Here is a 24,169-nt window from a genome sequence, read left to right on the forward strand (position 1 = left end):
TTTCAAGCAAAACAAATTTTAGCACTAGGTTTGAACCATATGCAGGAACAGTAAAAAATTTAAAAGCAATTTCATGTTTTTAGTAATGCTCAAATAAAGTTTCACAAGATTTTGCAAAGATTGATACTCATTATTACCAGAAATGCTATACCTGGCAGTACAATATCCTATCCAAATTTATCAAATCAGTAGTGAGGGTAAAGAAGAAAACACAAATAGGTAGAATAATTAAGCATTCAAGTAGTCTTCCCTATTTTAACAAATTTTGGGGAAGGAGAAAGTGGTACAGAAAGAGAGGCATGAAAGTGTATAGTGTCTAAGAATAACCACTCAAAATATCTTATAACATCACTGTTAATTTGAAGTACAGTGATGGTTATTATGGCCAAATATGGTAGGCATTTCACATGTATCAAGATTCAGTAAAAAGCAACATTTGAACAGTTGATTTGGTTTTATGATATTGGCAGAGGGAAAATTGTCGCTTATGCCAACAGAACTCTCTGAACTTTTTTTAAAAAATGCCTCTGGATCTCCAATATTCACCTTAATCACCTGACAATAAACATGGCTACAATTTAGTGTAACTTCTATCAAGCAGCTCATTTCACAATTTAGCATTCCCAGCTCAGATGAAAACCATCTGATTTGAGATTTTTCATTTTCATATGAAATAGAAAGGGAAAACCTGACTTACCTGAGGTGAGACATTGAAATAGTTACAATTACATATTACAGTAGACACATATTCATCCAAGAATAGAAGTTTAAATTTATTTGATATTGGGAAATTAAATTATTGAAGGCAGTTAGCCTTGAATACAGAGACTAGTTTTGATAAACACCCTTGAAGAAACTGTTTTCTCTATCAGCAAGAATACCATAATAACAAAAAGGTATAAACAAGATAATCTCACAAGTACCTACAGACAAATGACATAACAGGGGAGGCCAGAAACAATTTTGAAACAAGGTCACTGTGACTTTGAAAGAATAAACAACTGCCATTTCGCAAGTCAAATAAGAGGGAAACTGTTCCTGAAATTGTTAGCTCAGTCACAGAATCATAGTATTAAGTTTAACTACGTATAACTTTAAGTAACTTTATATTAGCAGATATTACAAATTTTATAACAATTGGTAAAAATTAATATCCTTTTTAATTTTCTGCACTAAGATCAGCGAGGGATAGGACTTGTATACCCGAACATGAAAAGTGATTAATAAGCAATTATACCACGCAGCTGGCAAATGTCTCAGAAGTTGAAACTTTATTGCTGGAACAGCACAGCAGGTCAGGCAGCATCCAGGGAACAGGAGATTCGACGTTTCGGGCACAGGCCCTTCTTCAGGAATGAGCAGAGAGTGTTCAGCAGGAGAAGATAAAAGGTAGGGAGGAGGGACTTGGAGGAGGGGAGTTGGAAATGTGATAGGTGGAAAGAGGTCAAGGTGAGGGTGATAGGTCGGAGTAGGGTGGAGGCGGAGAGGTCAAGAAGAAGACTGCAGGTCAGGAAGGCGGTGCCGGGCTGGAAGGATCCGGCTGAGACAAGGTGGGGGGAGGGGGGATGAAGAAACTGGTGAAGTCCAAGTTCATCCCCTGCGGTTGGAGGGTTCCCAGTCGGAAGATAAGACGCTCCTCCTCCGACCGTCGGGTTGTTGTGGTTTGGCGGTGGATGAGTCCAATGACCTGCATATCCTCGGTGAAGTGGGAGGGGGAGTTGAAATGCTGTGCCACAGGTTGGTTGGGTTGGTTCGTCCGGGTGGCCCAGAGGTGCTCCCTGAATCGCTCCGCAAGTAGGCGGCCTGTCTCCCCAATATAGAGGAGGCCACACCGGCTGCAGCGGATGCAGTAGATGATGTGGGTGGAGGTGCAGGTGAATCTGTGGCAGACCTCACTTTCTCCTCGAAAATGTCTCAGAAGGTAATAATTGGTGTTGGAATGTGATCAATAATCATAACAGCCCAAGGATAGGTGATAGGGTATCTGGCAAAAATCATAAAATGATGGGAGGACTTAAGGTGGACCATAAAGTTGTTCATCATTGATCATGTACTCATAGGATTGGATATGTAGGTCAGAAAGAACATGGAAGCACTGATGTTATGGAACCACTGTAATAAGGTATGTGTAATATCCTGGACTTGATCAAGAACAGTACAGTATCACTGACGTCCAACTTGAGCTTTAATTAAGAGGGCAACTGGGCCTCACATAAAAAGCCCAGATTCAGAGCAGTGTCTAGCCTCTCCCACATGTGGTAAAGGAGCTCCAAATAAAGATAGATCTGTGCTGAAAACATTGAATATATTCAAAAGAGGCCAACAATGCAGTTTTAATGAAAGAACAGAAAGGTTTATTATTTGGACAAACACAAACGATTTTACATAAGACATTGAAATGAGCATAATCACCTTGAATCGCTTAAGAATTCAGAACATTTACAGGTGATCAAACTGAAAGATAAAATTCTTAATGGGTGTGCCACTGTCAAACTGTAGAGAATGGTTTGACTTACAAGAGATTCTAGAACTAAGGGATCAAAATCCCAGAATAAGAGGACTAAGATAAGGTGAACATTGGAAATGTTCTATCTTAGAGAGTTGCAAATGTTAAATAACTTAATACATTCAAGCCAGGGATTGTTAGATTTTGGGTACCAAGAAGATCAAAGGATACAGTGATAGCTTGAGAGGTAGACAAATCACGATCTTTTCACTGAATGATAGGACAAGGTTGAATTGCTGAATGACCTATCGCCAACCCTATTCCTTACTATTATACCTCAGCAATTATCTGGCATAAAGTTTGAAAAATTCGATAGAATTTTTTTTTGAAAAGGCAAGAAAATGTTAATCATAAATGCCCAAAATTATAAAAGGAAGAAGCTTTTAGTGTGAAAGGTATAACAGACAAGTTGAGCAACATAACTGAATTCAATCAGAGACATGCACTGAGTAACATCGCAGGTGTACAGAAACTGGATTAAGTCAAAAATAAAGGAATATAGAAAAAGAGGAACAGTATGCTAATAACCTCTTAATCATAATCCACCATTTAAAAGAATCATGATTGATATACAAGCTCACTCATAATGTGTACTTAGCCCCTTACCTTTTATTCTCTTTATTAACAAAAAGTATCTACAAACTCAGGTTTAATATTAACAACTTATCTAGTAGCAACTGTCATTTGCAGACAAGAACTCCAAATCTCTACTAGTTTTTGTCTGGAGAAAAGTGTTTTCTGAAATCACTCCTGGAAAATCTCTGACTTTTAAACTTCATTTCAAAATCCTGGACTCAACCAGCAGAAATCATTTTCCTCTATTTACCCTATTTGTTCCATGTGACAGCTTGAAAACATTGATAAAATTACCCCTGAACCTACTACACCCAATTTTATGTAATCTCCTTATAAATCACTCACTGAAATTATTAAATCTATGCTGTTCTCCCTATTTATGGAAGCAAACAACATTGAATGATAAAAACACAAAGTGATAAACGAAAGGCACGATGGGTACTCAGCTGGGACTTTTGATAACGTGTACACAAAGTCAGGTGCTTTTCTGGGTCAAACATTTTAAGGAAATATTTAACTTCACATGAACTCGATTCAGCTCATTTTTATGTTTTGTTTCTGGCCTGGATTTTGATATTTTAAAATATTTGTTAGCAATAATGTGTTTTGGAGATCAGCATTCAATGTCACATTCTTCAGCCTGTGGCTTATCACACAAGAAAACCTCGCACCAAACATGGGTCTAAATCAGACAAGAAAGAAGTGCATATTGACAGAGGTCCGGAACAAGGACAGGTTGATCAAACAGGAAATAAACAAAGAAAAAGCATCAGAGCCCAGGTAGATAGGACATGCTACCAAGTTTTCACAATATCAAAGACAAACACTTTGCACTCTGGAAAAAAAATTTAGTCAAGAAAGTCCTTTTCATTCTCCCCTTCCAATGCCACTTTTGAAGTTAATGCCTCATTCTGAAGAGTGAAGCAAAAAATCAGGTCAGAGACCATTCAATCAATCAGTCTTTTATTTGCTGCCCCAAGGACATGAAACTGCGTACAACAGCCACCAGATTTTCTAGCTAATCAGACAACATCGCTTACATGACACCATGTCCAGCACTAAGATTATGGCTAAAAGGATTGCTAAAGTTAGAGAATAGAGGAAATTATATTTCAAAACATCTACCTCAGCACTATCCCTGATTTTCTCCATACCTCCAGCTTTACACTGCTATTTCCTTCATGTTCCTTCCGGTCCTGTTCTTCTGCTGCATCATCAACAGGTGAACGTGGTCTGGGCACATGCTGCTCTGAGGATAAATCTCCTCTGGATATCAGTGTGCACATGTAGACATTGTGAGAGAAAACATCATGGCGAATCAGCTCACAGAACAGGAGTACCAAGTTGGCAAATTCAGCCTTTTCACTTTCACTACCAGGGTCAGCTAGAAGACAATGAAGGGAAAGTTAAGGACACCAAATGAAATGTTAATGTGCATTATAACCATTGATGTATAAGCGACATTCTATGGATTAAATACATCTCCCAAGTACTAATATTGCACAAAGCAGGCAGCCTGCCAGACTGGGTTGCTGGTTTCTGAGTAATCTGTGGGCTGTGTGTCAGAAGTAGTTACTTGTAAATATCTCTGTAACAATAATGACTACTTTTAAAAACAGAAGTTTTACAGCATGGCTTCAGATTGAATGGGCTTGTGTGCACCACTAACTGATTTTTTTTTTCTTTCTTGTAGATTGCTTTGCGACTGAGCAAGGTAAATAACAGGGCCTCAACATTTGATAGAAACTTTTAAGTTGAAGGGAAACACCCATAACTCAAAAAGGAAGACTTCTGGTTTCAGTTTTACTTTAAGTTTTGGGTAGTCCTATGAAATCCTTGGAACAAATGTGACTAGTGAAAGGATGTAATGAACTAGACTGCATTAGAGTAAAGAGCTAATGTTAGTCCTAGATTAAGAGTGTTGGCATAAAATCCTGAAAAGGTTACTTATAGCTGAGTACAATAAAGGTCAGGTGTAAATTCATACCAGGGAGAAATTATTTGCAGTTCCAGTCTAAAAGTTGAAACCACAAACAACCTAAATCTGAGGTGGACATTGTGGGAAACGAGGGAAAAAATTGCAAGACCCCCAGCAGAGATACTTGTATCATCAACAGCCATAGGTGAGGTGCCAGAAGAGATGAGGTGGCTAACATTATGCCAATAATGAAGGAAATCTGCAAGAAAAAGGCAGGGAATTACAGATGGGCGAGCCTGACATCAAAGGTGGGTACGTTGTTGGATATTCCAAGAGACAGGATCTACATGCATTTGGAAAGGCAAAGACTGATTAGAGATAGTCAGTGTGGCTTTGCACTTGGGAAATAGTGTCTCACACAAATTCAAACTTGAGATTTTTGAAGCATCTACATGGACTTTAGCAAGGTCTTCAACAAGGTTCCACGTGGTAGGTTAGTTACTAAGCTGAGATTATATGAAATCCAAGGGCAGCTAGCCAACTGGATATAAAATTGGCTTGACGTTTGGAGACAGGAGTGGTCGAGGATTGTTGTTCAGACTGGAGGCCTGTGACCAATGAGCTGCAAAGATTGGTACTGTGTCCACTGTTATTTGCCATTTATATGAACAACTTAAATGAGAATATAAGAGGCATGGTTAATAATTTTGCAGATGACATCAAAATTGCTGGTACAGTGGACAGTTAGAAAGGTTATCCAAGAATACAACAGGATTGTGATCGACTGGGCCTGTGGGTCGAGAAATGGCAGATGGAGTTTAATTTAGATAAATGCGAGGTGTTACATTTTGGTAAGACAAAGCAGGGCAGAACTTACACAATTAATGGTCGGGCCCTGGGGAGTTTTGTTGAACAGAGAGAACTGGGAGTGCAGGTACATAACTCCTTGAAAGTGGCATCAAGATAGATAGGGTGGCAAAGAAAGTGGCTGGCACACTTGCCCTCATCAGTCACAGAACTGAGTTAGAACATCATATTACAAAAGTACAAGACATTGGTTTGGTGACATTTGGAATACTGTGTACAATTCTGGTCACCCTGCTATAGGATGTTATTAAACTGGAAAGAGTACAAAAATGATTTAGAATAACGTTACCAAGACTGGAGGGTTTGAATTATGAGGGGAGGCTGGATAGGGACTTTTTCCCTACAGCAAGGCTGAGGGGTGACCCTGGGTTTGTAAAACCATGAGGAGCAAAAATAAGGCGAATATCCAAGATCTTTTCCCTCCTGGGAGGGAGTCCAAAACTACCAGCCATTTGTTTAAGGTGAGACAGGAAAAATTTAAAAGGAACCTGAGGGGCATCATTTTCACACAGAGCCTGATGCCTATGTGGAACAAGCCACTAAAGGAAGTGGTAAAGACAAGTACAATCACAACATTTCAAAGACATGTATAGGAAAGGTTGAGAAGGATATGGGCCAAATGCAGTCAAATGGAACTAGTTCAGTTTAGGAAACCTGGTTGGCATTGATTGGTTGTGTTGAAGGGTCTGTTTTTGTGCTGTACGACTCTATGACTCCAATGGCTTCAGGTAGGTCTACATGAGTCAACTTTTTTCATTCATTCGTGGGTTGTGGGGATTCCGAAGTCAACATTTATTGCCCATTCCAAATTGTCCTTAAGGAAGTAAGTCACAGTCTTAAATGGCTGCCATCTATATTATTACACTGGGAATTCCAGAATTTTCAGCAAGCTCAATCTTGTGATTTGGAGGTAGAGGTAAACCCCTAGGACTTCTGTCTTTATTATCACAATGGTAGAGCTTGTGGGTTGGAACATATTGCCGAAAGCAGTTTGGCAAATTGCTAGAGAACACTTTGCAGATGTTACATACTGCAGCCTGTTGATGGAGAGGATAAATATTTAAAATAGTGAATAGAGTGACAAATGAGTGGACTGCATTTTCCTAGATGTTGAATTTCTTGATTGTTTTTGAAGCAGATTGTATTCAGGCACATGGACAACTTTGAGCCACACTCTTAACTTGTGCCTTATAGATGACAGACAGACTTAGGGGGGTTCAATGGTGAGTTGGTCACTGTGGAATTACTTGTCTCTGACCTGCTCTAGTAACCACTATATAGATTTATATGGCTGGTGTGGTTAGATTTCTGGTTCATGGCAACTTTTGAGGAAGTTGATGGTACAGGACTCAGCGATGATAATGCCATTGAATATCTAAGCGAGGCAATGAGATTAGATCATCTCATATCGGTGATTGTCAATGCCTGGCATTTGTGTGGGGTAAATGTTGCTTGCCACTTAACAATTCAAGCCTAAATGCTGTCATGGTCTTGCTGTGTATTAACAAAGGTTTCAGTTTCCCACAGAACACAAGTGCAACTTTGTGTCCAAAGCGAGAAGAGAAATGGAGTAAAGTACCAACGGGAAACCTGACTAGTTCATTGCAAGTGGAGTCTAGCTGCAGTTACATGTTGAATATCAACAGGTTATAGGATTTTTAATCAAACATATATACCATATTGGAGAGGAAAATCTACTACAACCATTTCTTATTGATGAACAATTAACATAGAAGGAGCAAGCGGAGACCATTTGGCCTTTTAGCCTGCCGGCTAATAAGATCATGATTAATCTGATTAGAACTTCAAACCCACATTTCTGCCTCTCCCAATAACCTTGCACCCTCTGAACACCAAAAATCTAATCCTGCCTTCAAAATATTCAACGGCTCTACTTCTACAAATACTGAGGAAAATAGTTAAAAAAAACTATAATCCCCTGACAGGAAAATATCTCCTCTTAAATGAGCGACACCTTATTTTAAAAAGGAGTATCCCCAAGTTCAAGGTTCTCCCACAAGAGGAAATGTCCGCTTTCCATTCTTCCTGACAATTCTCAAAATCTTATGTTTCAATTAAGTTACCTCTTACTTTTCTAAATGCTACAGATACAAACCTAGCCTGTCCAACCTTTCCTCAGAAGACAATCTGACCATTTCAGGCATTGGATGAGTAAATTTTCTCTGATCTGCTTCCAATAATTTACATTCTCCCTTAAATAAGATCAATATAATACACACTAGTCCAAGTGCAGTCTCAGCAGCATGTGTAATTGAAGCACAAACTTCCTAATCTTATGGTTAATTTTGCTTGCAATAACATTCTGCTAGCTTTTCAATTACTTGCTGGACCTGCAACTAGCCTTTTATGATCATATTTGTACTAGATCACCCAGATGATTCTGCATCTTGCACTTCTGTAGTCTCTCACCTTTAAATAAGACGCTATTTTATTCTACCTGCCAAAATGGAGAGTCCATTTTCTCACATCATACTCCACTTACTAGATCTTTTCCCACTATCTTAATCTAACTACATCCCTTTGCAACTCCTAATTTCCTCTTTACAATTTACTTTTCCAGTTGTCTTAGTGTCATCAAATTTGGCAACCACATCTTCCATCCATCATCCAAGTTATTGATATTCATTAAAGTCAACAGCCCAACAATATTCCCTCTGGCACCAGACTCATTACATCTTGCCAAGCAGAGAAAAACATTTCTGCATTCTCTCTTTCTTGTTAGCAGGCCAATCTTCTATCCACATCAATATGTTGCCTCTATAATCCTTTATCTTCCCCAATAAGCTTTAATGTGGTACTTTATCAAATGCCTTCTGGAAATCTATGTATTGAAAATGTACCTGATCTCCTTTACCCACAGAACATGTTATTTCTTCAAATAAGTTCAATAACTTGGTCAAACATCATAAAAAGATGTAGCCTTTGCCTGATTATTTTGAATTTTTTCAAGTGCCCTGCTAGATCTAACATTTCCCCTGACAGATGTTAAGCTAAAAGCTTCCTGTTTATTTCCCTTTATTGAATGAAGGAGTTATACTGTCTAATCTATGGAATTTTCGTTAATTAGACACAATGCATCAACTATGTCACTAGTTACTTCTTTTAAGACAAGAGGACAAATTCCATCAGAACTCAGGCACTTATCAACTCACAACTGGAACAATTGTTCAGTACCATTTTCCTGGAGATTGTAATTCCTCTCTTCCATTTCCTGATTTAATGAGATATTACTCTATCAAAATGAAAATTGATGGAAATTTCATCATTTCATCTGCCATATTATTTTCCATCATTACTTCTCCAGACTTTCTTTCGCTAGGACCAGCATTCTGTTAATGTTTTAATTTTTAGACTATATATAGAAATTCTTCCTGATTTTGTATTTCAAGCTCGCTTTCTCTTATACTGCATTTTTTCCTCCTTATTGATCATTGTTTCTGTTCTTTATATGCTGCCCAATCTTCTTTGCAGGATCATATGCTTTTTCTTTAATTCTGTTCTTTTAATTTTTTGTAAAGTTTACCACAGATAGTAGGTTCACCCCTTAGAATTTTTCTTTCTGCTGGAAGGCATATTTTGTGTATTCTGAAATATCCCCTTAAATGTCCATCACTACGTCAATTAATCTATCCTGGAATTTAAATTTGCCAGTTCATTTTAGCTAGCCTGCTTTCATGCCCTCATAATTGTCCTTAATCAGTCTTAGACTCACCTCTCCCTGAAAGTGACTATAAAATTCAATCATATTATGGTCACTACTACCTCAGGGTGCCTTTACTGAGAGATTGTTAAAGAATCCCATCTCATTGCACAATACTTATTCCAGTCCAGTCTGGTTGGATTCAGAACACATTATTCTAAGAAACTCTCATGAAAAAGTATGAAGTCAACTCTATTATCTTCTCCCATCTGATTTTTCCCACCTATACATGGATTAAATTTCATGATTATTGCCATACTTTTCTGTTGAACTCTTATTATTTTTTCCTTTGTACTCCACCTTACCATGTGGTTAGTTAAAAGGCCTTTACACCAGTCTCACAACTGACATATTGCCTTTATCAATTTTCATCTCTACCCAAACTAGATTTACACCTTTATTTCCAGAATTTAGGCCATCGTTCTATATTGTGTGAACACCATCAGTTATGAAAAATGTCACCAGCATTGCTATTTGTTATTGACAAAACGCCAGTGATGTACAATTTGATATGAATAAGAGATACAGCTTCAAACGTGAGCTTCGTTTCTGTCTTTACAATGTTACTTCGATTTCTATTGGTTTCAATTTACTTCAGATACTGAACTATAAAAATCACCAACCTTTATGGGAAAACAGTTTCATAAGTCACATAATCAGAGGTCAGATCATAATATGATGCTTAAATCATAAATTCCCCAAAGGAAAAAACAGCATGATGGAAGCATCATTACCAGCAACATTTTTTAAAAGAAAAATTAGCCAAACCGAGCAATGAACTTCACTGACCACATAAATTAACATTATACCCTGAGTGTTAGACAGCTTCTAACGATGCTTGCACAACAGGTTGAACAGTCATCAGATTACCCAATAGATAATTTTTTCACAATTTCCCACGTGACACTGGATCAGTAAAGTACTCCTCAGTCTCTTATCAATGTGCTATTTCTGTAATTCTGTTATTTTTACAGAATTTATATCAAGATAAAACATTATAGATTTGAGCCTTACAGTTCACGTTAGAGCATGTAATTTGAGATAATATTCTGAGAAACTGTTGCATCATCCAATGTGATAGAGTCTCTTACTTTAACCAACTTATAAAAAGTATATTAAAAACCTGGAATATATTTCTCTAATTCCTAATAAAATCAATTGCACAAATTAAGTGTTAGAGATGCACGATCTTATTTTACAACAAGATGTCCACTAACAAGTTCCTGCTGTAATACCAGTCTGCCCAATCCATTGAGAGAAGATCTTGTTAAATCAGACACTGTTGCTTCCAGTTGCATTTGTGTTTCAGAAAATTTGCATGGAAAGCTAAAGCAAATGGGTTTAAGGATAATCATGTGCAAGATCTTATGCTTTAGCCTTCCCACTAACAAAGGGAAAACCTTAGGATGAATGTCCAAATGCACACAGCTGCAACTGAGATCAAAACTTTCAGTTTATTCATTCTGACTCCTGACAGCACATTAAGAGAAAACGGTTGACAGCATTTCGACACCAACTATACAAATAAGTTAGGTGAAGTAAATTCCTACAAAGCTCAAACCAAATTACAGCACATGATCTCATTGTGTCAAAAATTACAGATTCCTGATTTCCAAGAGCAAGTTTGTGGGTCTGACAGCACTGCATCACTGCAATATTTCCAATAGCACACTTACTCAGCATTGGAGCTTGGGTATCCAGGAATTGAAGCAATACATCTTGGAAAACAGGAATGCTGGCACTGGTGAGAGACCCAGATGAGACAGACCCCTTTTCATCTACCACTTCTGATTCGCCACATCTCTAAAGTAAAGAATATAACAGGACAAAACATTACTTGATTTACAAAACATAGTGTAAAGGAAGGTAAAAATCAAATTGATTTTAATTCACAGTACATTTTTATGATGCTACCAGTTAATGACATGTCAATTTTTGTTTTTCAGAAAACAGACATTTATTTTCTCTCCCCAAGATTTTTGTCAACACGTGGAACCACTTGCCCTTCAAAAAAAATGGCGAACGATGTTGGTTAACTATTCATCTGAAGTTAGAAACTTAATCTCAGATTATGAAAAAACAGAAAATCCTAAATTTATAATGAACCATTATTCTTTGGGAGGCTTCAAAGCATTTTGAAACTAATTACAGAATGGTAACAAAACAGGAAGAGGCCATGAATCCCATCATATCTACCCTGATTCTCCAAATGAGCAAATTACCTAGTCACTCCCCAGACTTCTAACCATATCCCTGCAAGTTCTTTGTTTCCAGATAACAATCAAACTCCCTCTTAAGTGCGGTAAAAACAATGACTGCAGATGCTGGAAACCAGATTCTGGATCAGTGGTGCTGGAAGAGCACAGCAATTCAGGCAGCATCCGAAAAGCTTCGAAATCGACGTTTCGGGCAAAAGCCCTTCATCAGGAATAAAGGCAGAGAGCCTGAAGCGTGGAGAGATCAGCTAGAGGAGGGTGGGGATGGGGATAGAGTAGCATAGAGTACAATAGGTCAGTGGGGGAGGAGATGAAGGTGATAGGTCAGGGAGGAGAGGGTGGAGTGGATAGGTGGAAAAGGAGCTGGGCAGGTCGGACAAGTCCGGACAAGTCCAGGGGATCGTGTTGCTGGAGGTTAGAAACTAGGATGAGGTGGAGGAAGGGGAAATGAGGAAGCTGTTGAAATCCACATTGATGCCCTGGGGTTGAAGTGTTCCGAGGCGGAAGACACTTCAACCCCAGGGCATCAATGTGGATTTCAACAGCTTCCTCATTTCCCCTTCCCCCACCTCATCCTAGTTTCTAACCTCCAGCAACACGATCCCCTTGACTTGTCCGGACTTGTCCGACCTGCCCAGCACCTTTTCCACCTATCCACTCCACCCTCTCCTCCCTGACCTATCACCTTCATCTCCTCCCCCACTGACCTATTGTACTCTATGCTACTCTATCCCCACCTCCACCCTCCTCCAGCTTATCTCTCCACGCTTCAGGCTCTCTGCCTTTATTCCTGATGAAGGGCTTTTGCCCGAAACGTCGATTTCGAAGCTTTTCGGATGCTGCCCGAATTGCTGTGCTCTTCCAGCACCACTGATCCAGAATCTGGTTTCCAGCATCTGCAGTCATTGTTTTTACCTCGTTGATTTTAACCCGACTGCGAATGCTCTTGCAAGGATGCCTGCCTTGAAGAAGTTTGCCTCCTCTCTTTACAAGAATCTCAGGGAGTCTCTCTCCCACTGCAACTCCCAGGTCATTTTCTCTGCCCTGAAGCTCTTCAACCATGTCCTGAAACAAACCCGCTACCATAGCCACGTTTGCTTCCTCAATGCCTGTCTCTGTAACCACCTCATCCCACACGGACTCCGGACCACCTTTAAACCAGCAGAGTTCGGACCCGAACAGGACAAACAGTACAGACTACAGATTCAAAAACACGAGCAACAGTTCTCCTTCAAGATCCTCCGCTCCACGCTTGCAGCAATTAGCCGGCACCTAACTTCTCTACAGTAAGCCCTGCCTCAGCTGAGGGCCACACTCTCTCAGAATTGCAAAGGACCCACTCTGTACTACATCCTCAGGAGAATCCATACTCTCAACAAACAGTATTTCAATTCCATCTCAAACATCAAAAACTGTAAGTACAACAAACTTTTATCTACCCACCTCCATAACTAGCGCTCCTTGAACATTCCAGAAGATTCCCCTGGCCTCGGAAACACCATTAGCCATGCGGCTGATGCAGCTACCACCCCCACGCTGATTAATGATGTCACTTCTGCCCCCATCATGGCCACTCCCACAGCCACTTCCGGCCCTCACATCATCGCTGATGCCACACGCTCAGTGACTTCTGCCACCCCTACTGCCATGTCTGCCACCACTTCTGCCCCCACCAGCGCCACTCACCTGCATTCTGCTGACACGCCCCCCACAGACCCCACTGTCACTATCCCCACCCTCCAGGAACCCCGAGGGGAACACTACCCCTGCTCATGACTCTACCCCCATTCTCCCCACCATCACACCCACTCCAGGTACTGGCTCCGACCCCACTCCCAGCTCTACATCCACACCAGCTCTCAGCCCTGCCGAGTTTTCACCATCCCTCCAGACCTCCCCCTCACTGAGGACGAACGATCAGTCCTCAGCAAAGGACTCACCTTCGTCCCCCTCCGTCCACGCATCAATGAATTTAATACACGCCGTGACATCGAACAATTCTTCCGGCGCCTCCGCCTCCGAGCTTACTTTCACAATCAGGATTCCCGCCCATCTTCCGAGGACCACTTCGCCCACCTCCAACACACTGCATCCACCTGGACACCCTGTGCTGGCCTATTACCTGCCCTCGACCTCTTCATTTCCAACTGCCGCCGGGACATTAACCACCTCAACCTGTCTACCCCTCTTGCCCACTCCAACCTCTCACCCTCACAACGCGCAGCCCTCCAATCCCTCTGCTCCAATCCTGACCTCACCATCAAGCAAGCGGACAAAGGGGGCGCAGTGGTAGTCTGGCGCACTGACCTCTACATCGCTGAAGCCAAACGCCAACTCGAGGACACCTCTTCCTACCGCCCCCTTGACCATGACCCCACCCCCCATTACCATACCATCATCTCCCAGACCATACAGAACCTCATCACCTCAGGAGATCTCCCCCCACAGCTTCCAACCTCATAGTCCGGGAACCCCGCACTGCCCGGTTCTACCTCCTTCCCAAGATCCACAAGCCTGACCACCCTGGCCGACCCATTGTCTCAGCATGCTCCTGCCCCACTGAACTCATCTCTACCTACCTCGACACTGTCCTATCCCCCCTAGTCCAGGAACTCCCCACATACGTTCGAGACACCACTCACGCCCTCCACCTCCTCCAAGACTTCCGTTTCCCCGGCCCCCAACGCCTCATCTTCACCATGGATATCCAATCCCCCTACACCTCCATCCGCCATGACCAGGGTGTCCAAGCCCTCCGTTTATTCCTCTCCAGACGTTCCCAACAGTACCCCTCCACCGACACTCTCATTCGTTTGGCTGAACTGGTCCTCACCCTTAACAATTTCTCCTTTGAATCCTCCCACTTCCTCCAGACCAAAGGGGTAGCCATGGGCACACGTATGGGCCCCAGCTATGCCTGTCTCTTTGTTGGCTACGTAGAGCAGTTGATCTTCCGTAATTACACCGGTACCACTCCCCACCTCTTCCTCCGCTACATTGATGACTGCATTGGCGCCATCTCGTGCTCCCGCGAGGAGGTTGAGCAATTCATCAACTTCACCAACACATTCCACCCTGACCTTAAATTTACCTGGACCATCTCTGACACCTCCCTCCCCTTCCTGGACCTCTCCATCTCCATCAGTGACGACCGACTTGACACTGACATTTTCTACAAACCCACCGACTCCCACAGCTACCTGGATTACACCTCTTCCCACCCTACCTCTTGCAGAAATGCCATCCCGTATTCCCAATTCCTCCGCCTCCGCCGTATCTGCTCCCAGGAGGAGCAGTTCCACCATAGAACACACCAGATGGCCTCCTTCTTTAGAGACCGCAATTTCCCTTCCCACGTGGTTAAAGATGCCCGTCAAGCATCTCGTCCACATCCCGCACCTCCGCCCTCAGACCCAACCCCTCCAACCGCAACAAGGACAGAACGCCCCGGTGCTCACCTTCCACCCTACCAACCTTCGCATAAACCAAATCATCCGCCGACATTTCCGCCACCTCCAAACAGACCCCACCACCAGGGATATATTTCCCTCCCCACCCCTCTCCGCCTTCCGCAAAGACCGTTCCCTCCGTGACTACCTGGTCAGGTCCACGCCCCCCTACGACCCACCCTCCCATCCTGGCACCTTCCCCTGCCACCGCAGGAACTGTAAAACCTGAGCCCACACCTCCTCCCTCACCTCCATCCAAGGCCCTAAAGGAGCCTTCCACATCCATCAAAGTTTTACCTGCACATCCACTCATATCACTTATTGTATCTGTTGCTCCCGATGCGGTCTCCTCTACATTGGGGAGACTGAGCGCCTCCGAGCAGAGCGCTTTAGGGAACATCTCCGAGACACCCGCACCAATCAAGCAAACCGCCCCGTGGCTCAACATTTCAACTCCCCCTCCCACTCTGCCGAGGATATGGAGGTGCTGGGCCTCCTCCACCGCCGCTCCCTCACCACCAGACGCATGGAAGAGGAACGCCTCATCTTCCGCCTCGGAACACTTCAACCCCAGGTCATCAATGTGGATTTCAACAGCTTCCTCATTTCCCCTTCCCCCACCTCATCCTAGTTTCTAACCTCCAGCAACACGATCCCCTTGACTTGTCCGGACTTGTCCGACCTGCCCAGCTCCTTTTCCACCTATCCACTCCACCCTCTCCTCCCTGACCTATCACCTTCATCTCCTCCCCCACTGGCCTATTGTACTCTATGCTACTCTATCCCCACCCCCACCCTCCTCTAGCTTATCTCTCCACGCTTCAGGCTCTCTGCCTTTATTCCTGATGAAGGGCTTTTGCCCGAAACGTCGATTTCGAAGCTTTTCGGATGCTGCCTGAATTGCTGTGCTCTTCCAGCACCACTGATCCAGAATCCCTCTTAAGTGCCTCAATTGATCCTGCCACCAACAGAAACTCAAGGAATATACTCCAGAGCCTAACCAACCGCTATTCAAAAGTTTTTTTGTCACGTTTCCATTGGTCCTTTTTGGCAATTACCTTAAACTTGCGGATTCTTGTCTCAATCCATCTACCTGTCCAGACCACTCATGATTTTCTAACCTGCCATCAAATCTCCTATCATCAATTCCCTCCTTCAAGGAAAACTGTCAAAATGTCTACAAATTATCAACATAACTGAACTTCCTAATCTCAGCAATCATTTCCATGAATCTTTTCCGCACTCACTCTAATGCCTTCTCATACTTCTTAAAGTGTAGCACCCAGAAATGAGTATAAATGCTCCAATTGAGGCTGAGGCAATGTTCCATACAAGTTTAAAATAACATTTTTGCTTTTATGCACTATACCTCTATTAACAAAGCCCAGTAGAGCCTATTCTTTCTTATCAGCTCTCTCTTGCCATCTTCAATGCTTTATGCATAGGTGTATAAACATATAAAAATATAAGTATCTAAACATTAATATTTCTAATATCTAAATATACAATATCAAATATCTAAACATAAATGTGCAAATATGTAAAATAAATATTAACATACAACTAGGTTCGTCTGCTCTTACACCCATTTAGCAATTTACTTTATATTCTGTGATCTTTCTATCAAAATAAATCACTTTATAATATTCAGCATTAAATTTCACCTGCTACTTGTCGATCCATTCCAATAACATATCTGTTCTTCTGAAGTACTGCAATATCTTGTGATTATTCAAGTATTGCATCACTTGCAAATTTTGAAATTATACTAAGGTCTCAGTCATTAATATACATCAAGGCCCTGAAGGGCACAAATATTAATCTGTAAAGAACTCCAGTGCAACCACTCTCCTTGTAAAAAAAAATTACTTCTACTATGAATTTTTCCTTGCTCGATTCCACAACCAACCAAAATCTTGTGATTCAACAATCCTGCCCCTTAAACATTTAACGACTGAAATTCGATCTACATGGTTCAGCTCAACTGAAGTATTTACCTCAGCTTCAATTTCAGCTTGCCTCTTCTCCAGCAGCTTTGCCACCACCATGGCTCGGTGCCTGCCTGAACGCTTGTAGCTCACTGCCCATTCACACAGCAACGTCATAACAGCATCATCATCTGGTAATATCTGGACAGGGAAAAAGAATAAATACAGAGTAAATTGGACAACTAATTGCCTGGAAAAACAAAATACTTCAAAGTATGATCCCATTTCTCTTCAACTTGGAAAACTTAAAAATGTAGTAAAATCGAGAATATGAACTTAATGAACTAGAAACCATAGCATGTCTACTACGTCACACTGTCCAAAATGTGCAAATAGTTTTAAAATTTAAAACAAATGTTAGAAAACTTTGCACGATGGTTACATGAGCAAATGAATAACATTATGCTGTGTCATACCAACTCAAATTTCAAAGTTCAATTCACAATCAGTGCAGATATAGAAGTACTCGGCTGGGCAGCACTGTGATGCAGGGTGATCTACAAATGCACTGATTCCAAGTGTATACATATACAATGGATTAAGTATACAGAGGAACCTCGATTATCCGAAGGACACAGGCGAGGAGTATTTCACTCGGTTAATGAAATTCTGGATAACTGAATGCCAGATAACATAGTTTAGCCAAGCATCGGGACCTTGTGATCCTGCCGAATAATCTGATATTCGGATAACTGAATGCCAGATAATCAAGTTTCCTCTGTATACAAGATACAGCAGAAGTACTCTCCATTGGTTAATATAATCTGCTAACCATGCTGTTGCATTCAAAGAACCCTGGCAAAAATTTGTACCTGAAAAGGAGAAACAAACATTCCAATTCAATCTTGTGATCAGAATTCCTCTCAAATCCACAAAGTGAATGATTCAAAACTTAGTTAGAAGTAACAGTAAAAGTAGCTAGTAAGTTTTAACAAACAACATATCCACAAATCATGACAGATGACCTCAGAAGTGATTTGTGAAAGAAGAGCCACATGTTCAATATTACGTCAACATCAACTTTCAACAGCAGTGAGCATTCTCAAAAGTTATCACATTCATGAAAACGAAATCACATGCTTTTCTGAAAACAAAATAATATTTCGTGACCACATCATCACAAAAAGATATCTGATCCCAAAGAAAATTGCATTTGGTTAGTAATAATAAAATAATAAATATTCACATTAGCTGTGAATTTTCATCCTGCTCAAAATGAATGCCTAAATATTTTCTATTTTGAGCAACCAGCATCAACCGTAAACTTTTGACAGGTTAGCTTTGGCTTTGTTGATATAAAGTAAGGTTTACTCTTCTCTGCTTCAACAATCAACCTCAACCTTGAATGTGAAAACACATTCTTCCTCTGCTCTGTTGTAACACAGTGAAATTTCCAACACAATTCTATTTTTTTCCTGAAAGCAGGCCAATAAATTAGAGGATTAGAAGAATTTGAAGATACCACAAACACAAAATCTAAAATAAAAACAAAAAATGGACAAATCTGTCAGCATCTGAAAGTACTTTTTAAAAAGTTGAATACTGCTGAATACATCCTTTATCCTATTGGTCCATGTCCATTTAGAACCTCATATGGACTACCAAACTTCATTTCAGGTGAATTGTTATGATATGAAGCAGCACATCAGACTTTCATTTCATCAAATTCAAGGCTAAATTCCAATCCAGACCGCCATGATGAAGGCGACTATCTAACCTGATATTAAAAGAAAACGAGCTTCTACAGTTGCTTTATCTTCAATTTTTTGTGAATGAACCATCGAGCTCAGAATCACAGCACAGAGAAGTCATTTGGGTATTGCGTTTGTGCTGACTCTGCAGGAGCAACTTAACTAGTCTCACTCTTCTGAGTTTTAAATGAATCAATTCATTGATAGCTAGTGGAACTACCATAGTAACAAAAGTTAACAATAAATCTTCAATTTTTGATGCATTTGATATGCTACAATTCCATTTTGCATCTCTTCTGAGTAAAGGGTGGACAAATCAGCTAGCTTTCCAACTGTCCACTGACACCTATCAAAACATGTTCGCAATTATCTGCTCCTCTGAAAGTCCAATAATTAGATACTAATTCCATCCATGAAAAGTGGCCACATGAGGCAAGGACGACTGCTGGAAATGATGAATTTTGATCCTAAAAAGGAAACGCCATTATTCAAAAAAAAAATTTAAAACCAGGTCGCAAAGTTTCCTAAATGCAACAATACATCAAATACTTTTAGAGAATCCATGAAACTTACCTCATGGCCATCTTTGTTCTGCCCTGATCCAAATATCCTGTTGTACAAGGAATCCAATGAGTTATTAAAATCTGATTTTTCGAAACTGTGGCTGTCAAGCACCTCCAGCGTATGTAATACACGACCAATAGTAAAACCTGCACAAATGGGATCAGTGCAGTGAGACTTACAAACATATTATTTTCAACATAAATGAAACAATATTTCATCTGCTTAATTTATATTAAGTATAATCAAAACATTTTTTTTGCTTCACAGCCTTCATTGCTAAGTCACGATGTACCATATAAAATGAAGAACTAGAAAAATAATCATTTTTGGTCAGGTTGGCCTACTTGTTACTCCATCTCCCCAGTAACGTCGGCAGTTGTTAAGTGCCCTCTGAAATAGTCAATGAAGCCATGGATGCATCATCATAAAGTATAAAAATAGGATCTAAAAAAGATGGATGACCTAACACTGACCTAGTCACCAGAAACTACAAGGACAAGTGCCGTGTCAACACTGGAAAGAGCTCCTTATTAACATTTAGGTGTTTGAAGCATAATGGCTACAGAGCAGCATTTCCAGTTTTTTTTTGTTAACAGTGCACTGACCTCTCAGGTCTGCGCGAGCAGCAACTTCCAGAATCAGAAGTCAATGCCACAATTAGGGTACCAACATCAATGACTACCTACAGAACCTTGATGCACCTTGGTGGGATTGTTGTCACAGTCCAGTCAAGAAAGAAACTAACATTCTCTGTAAGGTATGATTTCTTTCAAATGACCATGCCCAGACACCACCATCACCACCTTTGGATATGTCCTGTCCCATTGGCGGGACAGATTCACCAGAGGTGAGGGAGCTTCTTAGAGAGTCCTCAGCATCAACTCCCAACCACATAAAGTCTCATGGTAGTATTTCAAAAAAGAGCAAGAAGATGTCCCGTCTGTTAGCAGCAGTAGTTTCACATCAGCAGGTAAATCATGTATCAGTGGATAGTGCTGGAATCTCCTGGGGTCCTACTCAAAAAACAATTTTTCATTTTGATTGCCATGCAAAGATAGAGAGCAGGCTCAAAGAAGGGCAGGACTGGATGTTAAATATTCTTGGGAAGAGAGTATCGAGAAATGATAGTACAGGAAAGAAATGAGGAATGAAGACATTTTTCATTCATGAGAACATTTTTGCACTGGTAAAAGATGATGCACTAGTGGTTCAAGGACATAATGCTTCCAGAGCTAAGGAAAAAGTATACAATTGCTTGCGTGATGCAGTCTATAAATCATCTACCAGTGGGGCAGCTGTAGAGATACAAACTTGAAAGGAAATTGCTGAGTGATGTTGACACTATAAAGTGGTTATAGTTGTGTACTCCAACTAGACGAAATGCAGACTGAGACAGTAGCATTAAGGGCAGAGAGGGGAAAATCTTCTTAAACTGTGTTCAGGCAACTTTCCTTAATCAATTTGCATCCATTTCAACTTGGAAGAATACATCCCTGTCTTTCGGAATGGAGGTGGGCTAGGTTGTTCAAGGATTAGTAGAGGAACATTTGGAGACACTGATCACTGTGTCAGAAGGCTCAGGACAACGATAGAAAAGAACAATTAGCAATACAGAGTAAGAATGATCATGGGTTGGTGGTGGTGGTAGTGAGGGTTCATTTCAATGGGGCAAGAAAGGAGCTGGGCCAAAACCACTAGAAAAAAGATTGCAGATGAACAAACGGTTGCCTTCAAAGAGGAATTGGCACAACTACAGTCCCAAGTGATGTTCCCTCAAAAAAAAGGAGTAAAGAAATTCAGACTTCTCTGGATGACAAAGGAAGTAGAAATTAAGTTAGAGAAGAAAATGAGTGTTTATCACAGGCAGCAAGTAGAAAATACAACTAAAATACAGAAGTTTCAAAGGGCAGATAAAGTTGCATATTAGAGAAGCAAAGAAGAATTATGAGAAAAGACTGCCGATCAATATAAAGTGAAATACCAAAGGCTTTTACAGACACATCAATAGTACAAGAATGATGAAAAGAGTAGGGCCTTTTAGGACTAAGAAAGTCAGTTTACACACGGAGGCAAGCGGCAAAGCAGAACTGTTAACTTAACATTTTGCTTCTGTCTTTACCAGAGGTAGATGCGACCCAGACCAAGGTAACACAGGAGGAACTTGCATCATAGAAGGGTTCAAAATTGATCAGAAGAAAGTGTTGGATAGACTGTTGGTAATTAAAATTGACAAGTCACTGGGACCCGATAAGATGTATCTACGAATATTGAAGAAAGAGTGGAAATCGTAGGGATGCTGGCCAAAATCTCAGTCCTCCATAAATTTATGGGAGGAGGCAGGTTCCTGGAGAATTGCAGACATTATACCTTTGGTTGTAAGGTTAAGTTCACCGATTACAAATCAGTCAGCTAAATGCCTCATGCAAAAACTTCTAGAAATGATTGTTCATGACAGAATTCATCGTTACATGGAAAAAAATGTGGGTTGTTTAGGAAGTGCAAGCAAGAAAGCATATTCAAATAAGAAAATCATATTTCATCAACTTGCGAAAGTTTTCTGAACAGAAAAGGTCACTCATTTTAATGTTGTTGATTGGTGTGCATTGACTTTCAAAAGGCATTCAATGCAAGATCACATAATAGACTTTTGAGAGAAGTTAAGATTATGAAACAAAAGGGACTATAGTAATACAGGTACAAACATGCTCAGATAGAAAACAGACAGTAATGCCAACTGATATTTTCCAAGTTGGAGGCAAGTTTTTAATGAAATTCCCCAGCGGTTGGTATTGATGAGCAGTGAGCAACTTCCAAGTTAGCAATATCACAAACCTTTATGATAGATTTGTTAATTTAAAACTTTGAAGCAATATAAACCGAGAGAAAAGATGTAGAACTCTGAAAGGATGCTGCTAAGTTGGCAGAATGAGCAGATGGAAGACAGATGAAGTACATTGCAAATAGTGGTGAAGTGATGCACTTTGGTAGGGAGGACATGGAGAGACAATAGAAAAAAGCGGGTACAATGCATAAAGGGATGCAGGAGCAAATGTGCCTTGAATACTGAGGTGACAGATTGAAAGTATAGTTAACAAAGCATATAGTATTGAGAGCTTGATTAATATGGTATAAAGTACAAGAGCAAAAGAGGTTATCATGAACTTAAGATTATTGTTAGAGATCTGTTGGAATATTAGATTCAGTTCTGGGAAGGGGGGGGGGTTATGGTTGCACCACTCTACACACTACAGAAGGGATATGAATGCATTGGAAAGAATGCAAGAGAAATTAACAAAAATGTACCAGGAATGAGAGACTTCAGCTATGAGGTGAGAATGCAGAAGGTGGAACCATTATCCTTAGAGTGATCCGATAGAAGTTTTCAAATCCTCAAGACCTCTGGATAGAGAAGGGAGAAAATGTTTCCTCTCACAAAGGATTAGCAAACGTCATGAGAGAAAAACACTTTACAGATGATCAGTGCCCAAGTCTGGAACGCACCACCTGGAAGTGTATGGAGGCAGAGTCAATTGAGACATTCAAGATTAGATTGTTATTTAAATAGAAAGTATGCAGGGTTTTAGAGAAAAGACAGGAGAATGTTACTAAAGCCTAATGGAGAGCTGGACCAAATGACCGTTCTGCACTATAACAATCCCATGATTCAGTACAGCTCCATGCTGAACATCATTTGGAAGGAGCACCAAAGATGGCAAGAGAACAGAATACATTCTGGAGGTCTTTAATGAACAAGAGAAGTCAGGAGTACCATTACTGACAAGCTGGTGGAGTCCTAAAGGGCACAGCAGCTAGCTCTGGCCTGCAAAAGGTGGTGAAGGAACCAACAAGAGGAAAGACGTTACTTACCTCTCCAATATACCACAATATATCAATGTGTCGAACATGTACCTTTCTAAACTAGCATTGGTACAATAACTACTTCACATTCCTTGGGGATGGGAGAGAATGAATTCCCATCTTTAGGATGGGCATACTATATATTGGGCTGCTTGACACTACCACTGTGCTAAATGGAATGGATTTCAAACAGATCAAGCAATTTGAAACTGGGCATCCATGAAGGACTGTGGGGCATCAGCAGAACTGTACTCAACTACAATCTGTAAACACAAGACTCAGCAAGACCCCTATTCCACCATTACTATCAAACAAAGGAGACCATCCTCAATTTAATGAGGAGTTTAGGAAGGTTTGCTAGAGGATCAGAGATACCTAAAAGGGAGATTTCAAACTTACAAAAACACAACATGGGATAACAAATGGTAGAATGCCTGATGAACAGCTTATGCCTGAAACGGCGACTCTCCTGCTCCTTGGATACTGCCTGACCTGCTGTGCTTTTCCAGTGCCACAATTTTTGACTCAGCATCAACATCAACCAGGCAATGCCAAACATTGCTCAGGTACATCCTGCACATAAGAACTCCAGCCAATTACCATGCTTTCAGACTACTTTTGAAAATTAAAGTGATGGAAGGTCATCAACAGTGCCATTAAACAGCATTTATTCAGCAACAGCCAGCTGACGTAAAATATGATTTCTACCATAGCCATTCAACTCCTGATCACATTATACCCTATTGCAAATGGACAAAAGAGTTGAACTTTAGATTTGAGATGACAGTGATTATCCTTGACATTAAGGCAGCATT

General features: G+C 40.8%; 1 protein-coding gene across 2 annotated transcripts in view; it reads right to left on the minus strand.

Moving 5' to 3' along the window:
* Window positions 1-24,169, minus strand: part of med12 (mediator complex subunit 12) — a 197,220-nt gene that overhangs the window by 131,703 nt on the left and 41,348 nt on the right. For both annotated transcript variants that reach the window (XM_087992009.1, XM_043704779.2), the window contains exons 10-13: window positions 19,506-19,642; window positions 17,251-17,382; window positions 11,265-11,391; window positions 4,237-4,466 (exon numbers count right to left, since the gene is read on the minus strand). In XM_087992009.1, coding sequence (XP_087848135.1) covers window positions 4,237-4,466; window positions 11,265-11,391; window positions 17,251-17,382; window positions 19,506-19,642 — 626 coding nt within the window. The remainder of the gene's footprint in view (window positions 1-4,236; window positions 4,467-11,264; window positions 11,392-17,250; window positions 17,383-19,505; window positions 19,643-24,169) is intronic.

This window comes from Chiloscyllium plagiosum, unplaced genomic scaffold (assembly GCF_037043375.1).
Source record: "Chiloscyllium plagiosum isolate Xiang-an unplaced genomic scaffold, Cpla_swu_hap1 HiC_scaffold_11, whole genome shotgun sequence".
NCBI classification, from domain to species: domain Eukaryota; kingdom Metazoa; phylum Chordata; class Chondrichthyes; order Orectolobiformes; family Hemiscylliidae; genus Chiloscyllium; species Chiloscyllium plagiosum.